This window comes from Cystoisospora suis (genome assembly GCF_002600585.1).
Source record: "Cystoisospora suis strain Wien I chromosome Unknown contig_9484, whole genome shotgun sequence".
NCBI lineage: Eukaryota > Apicomplexa > Conoidasida > Eucoccidiorida > Sarcocystidae > Cystoisospora > Cystoisospora suis.
Window position 1 is genome coordinate 1 of NW_027162258.1, and position 3,835 is coordinate 3,835.

Consider the following 3,835-nt stretch of genomic DNA (forward strand, 5'->3'; position numbering starts at 1 on the left):
CTTCCTTCTCACGACTACCCCTACGGTTACGACGACGGCCATCAGAGTATTCTTCTTGTTACGATGTTTCTCTTGCTTCTGATAAGATGCTTTGCCTCTTGTTGCTATGTCTTCACGAGTGCGTAGAAAGGATCTCTTTGTATTTTTCTATCTTGGTGTCCGTCTTCCTCTTGTGCTTGTTGAGAGTTCTTCATCTTCCTCATTCTCATTCTTAGAGATACAGCGTAGAGCGCCAGGTGTATAGACACCCGACACCTCAGATGTCTCTCTCTTTAGCCGGCTTGTCTTCTTCTGTGTCTTCTCTCATTGTCTTCATCTTTCTTCCTCCCTTCAACCTATTCTTGTATGGCAAGTCTTCTATCTCTTCTCTCATAAATCCGCTAGGCACAAAAGTAGAGCTCTCGTCTTCGTCATCATGGTCTCCGTTCATTCGTCTCTTTCTTTCTCTCTCACTCTTTCTTTCTTGTTCATTGTCTGTTTGAATAGGCCCAAGTATCTCAGCAGGTTTCGGATGGTAGTGTGGTAGAGACAAAGGCGTCTCCTTTTCTTTCACTTAAGTCGAAGAACGCGGGATCGGCATGGATGCTCGACAAATTCCTCAATCAACCTGTCGACGTAGAAAAATATCGAGTGGTACGTAAGAAGAAGAGAGAGATCAAGAAGAAGAGAAAGAAGAGGAAGATCAGAGATTTGCATGTCTGTCGGAGAGAGAGAGAAAGAGAAAGGGGAGCAAGAGCAACAAGTAGGAAGAAGAAGGGGATGAATCCTCGTGGCAGGTGGTATGTGTGTAGAGGAAAGAAAGCGAAGAGAAGAGAAGGGGAAAGTTGCTTTTCTTGTCTTTCTCTCTCTCTATCTCTCTGCCTTTGTTTTCATAGTGATGTTAGATTTTGAAGTAAGAAAAGAAGTGAGAGAGAGAAGGCGAAACGGAGTGCGCCTGCTCCCTTCTTCGATGGGCTGAGGTGGTGTACGTACACCGGAAGAAAAAGAAGAAGAATGGGCGGTTACTAGAGTTACCGCAATCAGCGTCTTCTCCAAGACCGATAGAGATAGGGGGATGAGAATAAGAAGGCGACGAAGGGGGGTGATAAGGAGACGAATGATGATTTTGAGGTGTATCTACACCTACACCTGGGGTGTATATGTCTTAATAAGAAAGAAGATTCGAATGCGTTTGTCGTGATGGATGCCCCGTCTCTTGAAGGATGAATGAAAATCTTTCCACACAGAGAGAGATACATAGATAGATGGAATGAAGGAATTGACTTTAATTCCCTGTGAGAATTCTGACAGTAATAGTAATAGTAGTAGTAGTAGTCATGATGAGGAGAGGAGGAGGAGACTAGCCATATGTATCTAGTAAAGCAAATGAGCGAAGAAAAACTCAACTATACCATACACAGTATGAAAGTACATCTTCCTTCTTCCTCTTTCTCTTGGACTTTCTTCTCTTCCTCTCTTTCGTTCTTTCTTTCTTTCTTGATCTTTCATTCATTCTTTCTGTCTGTCTTTTTCTCTCTTTGTCTGATAGGATTTCGAGGCGATGGGGGTGGATAGCACAGGGCGTGTGAATGGATCGCAAGCCAAGGTCGATTTAGTCAAAAGTAAACTGCCGAGTGCCGTTCTCCACAGGTATCTTCAAAACAATCTCTCTCCCTTTCTTTCGTAATCATCATATTTCTCCTGTCTTCTTTTCCTTTTTTCTTCTCCTTTCTTTTCTATTTCTTCTTTTCTTTGTCTTCTTCATGGACGAACGGTGTTTCAATCTAAAGATCCTGCATTCTGCAGTCTTTTCTTCTTCTTAGGATTTTATCAAGAGTTCGCGGATGTATGTATGTAGATATACATACCGAGGATTCAATCAATCATATATATATATAGAGAGAGAGAGATACGTGTGGATAGTCCGTGTATAGAGTGATATATTTCCTAGATGCATAGAGTCGGTGTTTTCCTTATTCATCATTTCTCTTCTCGCTAGATATTTTCTCGGTATCTTATGATGGCTCTCATCGATGCGGTTTCTTCTTCTTCTTCATTCTTGCCTTGTTTTGATATCAGCGTACCCCTTACACTTCACGTGTTACAACTATCTCGCTCTCTCTCTCTGTCTCTCTCCCTCTTTATACATGTCCTCTCTCTCTATATGTTCAGACGTCTGTAGGATGCCGGGTGTATCTTCTCTTGTATAGGTTTCATTCTCTAGTCTTTAGTTACGTGTTATGTCTCTGGCCCTATCGATGCAGATAGTAGATGTAAGAAGTCGTTGCAAATAGAAGCCTCCTAAGTAGTGATAGTAGTAGTAGTAGTGGTAGTAGTAGTAGTAGTAGTGATAGTCATAGTAGTAGCATATAGTAGTAGTAGTGGTAGTTGTCGTATTAACAGGTATGTGCGGGTGATCTATAAGCTATCCTTCAGGTATCTATCTCTGTATCTCTATAAATCTGTGCATATGCATGCATCTATATATATCTGTATATCTATAGACAGGTTTTTTGTGTCTCTTGCTCAGAGATTGATGGGCGGCGTTCTTTTTCATCACTCGTTCGGGAGTGGCGGGTCCTTCATACGACGTCTACAGGTGCTCCGCTAGTGTGTATATATCTGTAGAGATATCACATATAGACCTGCATGTACACCTCTGTGGTTGATGTATCTCTCTAGCTACTGTTTCTCTCCAGGATGGGCCGTCTGTTCTTTTCTGTATGTCACTTTCCTTCTTTCCTTCACTCCCTATGTATGAATGTGTATGTAAGATTGTGTATGAGTGTGCCTACGTATGGAGGACTACGTACGTATGGTTTAAGGCTATGGATGACTATGTACGTCTGTAAGTATGTCTATGCGTGTACATGTGCTGTGTGTCTGTCTATGATAGGATATGGAATTTGGCGGATATAACACGAGATGGCTATTTGGATTTATATGAGTATGCTTTGGCTCGACACTTCATCGAAATGAAGCTCGAAGGCTTTGAACTCCCTGCCTCTCTACCCGACCGGCTCTTACCTTCCTATGAAGGAGCAACTATAGGAGGAGGAGGAGGAGCAGGAGGAAGCGACGCCGCTGTAGGAGGAGAGAGAGGGGGTGCGTCATCATCCTGCTCCTGGGGAGGGGGGGAGAGTACAGCATCGATTGATGTGCCGTCTGAAGGGAGAATAGGTATCACGACCGCTTCTTCTTCTTCTATATTAAACCATCATCATAGTAATCATACAGCCGATCCTGGTCTATGGGCAGCTTCAACTGGCGCTATGCGACCCTCCTCACTTATCGGGGGTATGACGGAGCATACACATATCTATCTCTCTTAAGTATCTATCTTCAATCTGTCTACCTATCTTTTATCATCTATCTATCTATCTCGAGCATGTATGTATATATATATATATTCGCATATATACGTTTATACGTCTCTCTCTCTATTTATAGAGAGAGAGATGTGTAGATACACACATGAACAAGGTAGGATGGCAAGAATAGAGGGGGGCGTGTGTGTCTGACGTTGGAATGTCTTTCAATCTGAACATGAGGGATGTGATGCTTCTCTAGACAATCATAAGATGGAGGGACGAATGAGAGAAAAGCGTCATCGCTAGAGTGTTTTCTATAGACTCTTCATTATCATAAGCATTCTATAGTACACACACGCACAAACAACTCTACACCGAAAATGCCGTATATCTTCTACATGTGTATAGACTCTATCCAATCTACCTCAGGTATGGATGTCTCTCGGACCGTAAAGGTCCCATTTCTTCTTCTTTCTCGAGGCGACGGAGAAGAAAAAGAATCGGTGCTTCTATCTCAAACTTGGAGTTATGGACAAGAAGATAGA

At 42.5% G+C, this 3,835-nt stretch overlaps 1 protein-coding gene across 1 annotated transcript; it reads left to right on the forward strand.

Moving 5' to 3' along the window:
- Positions 1-12: 12 nt before the first annotated feature.
- CSUI_011060 (sarcalumenin eps15 family protein) lies at positions 13-3,275 on the forward strand (the record flags this gene model as incomplete). Its single annotated transcript, XM_068071161.1, has 3 exons — positions 13-633; positions 1,529-1,629; positions 2,876-3,275. Coding segments are annotated over exons 1-3 (552 nt in total), but the record flags the coding sequence as incomplete, so codon positions are not given.
- Between the last annotated feature and the right edge of the window lie 560 nt (positions 3,276-3,835).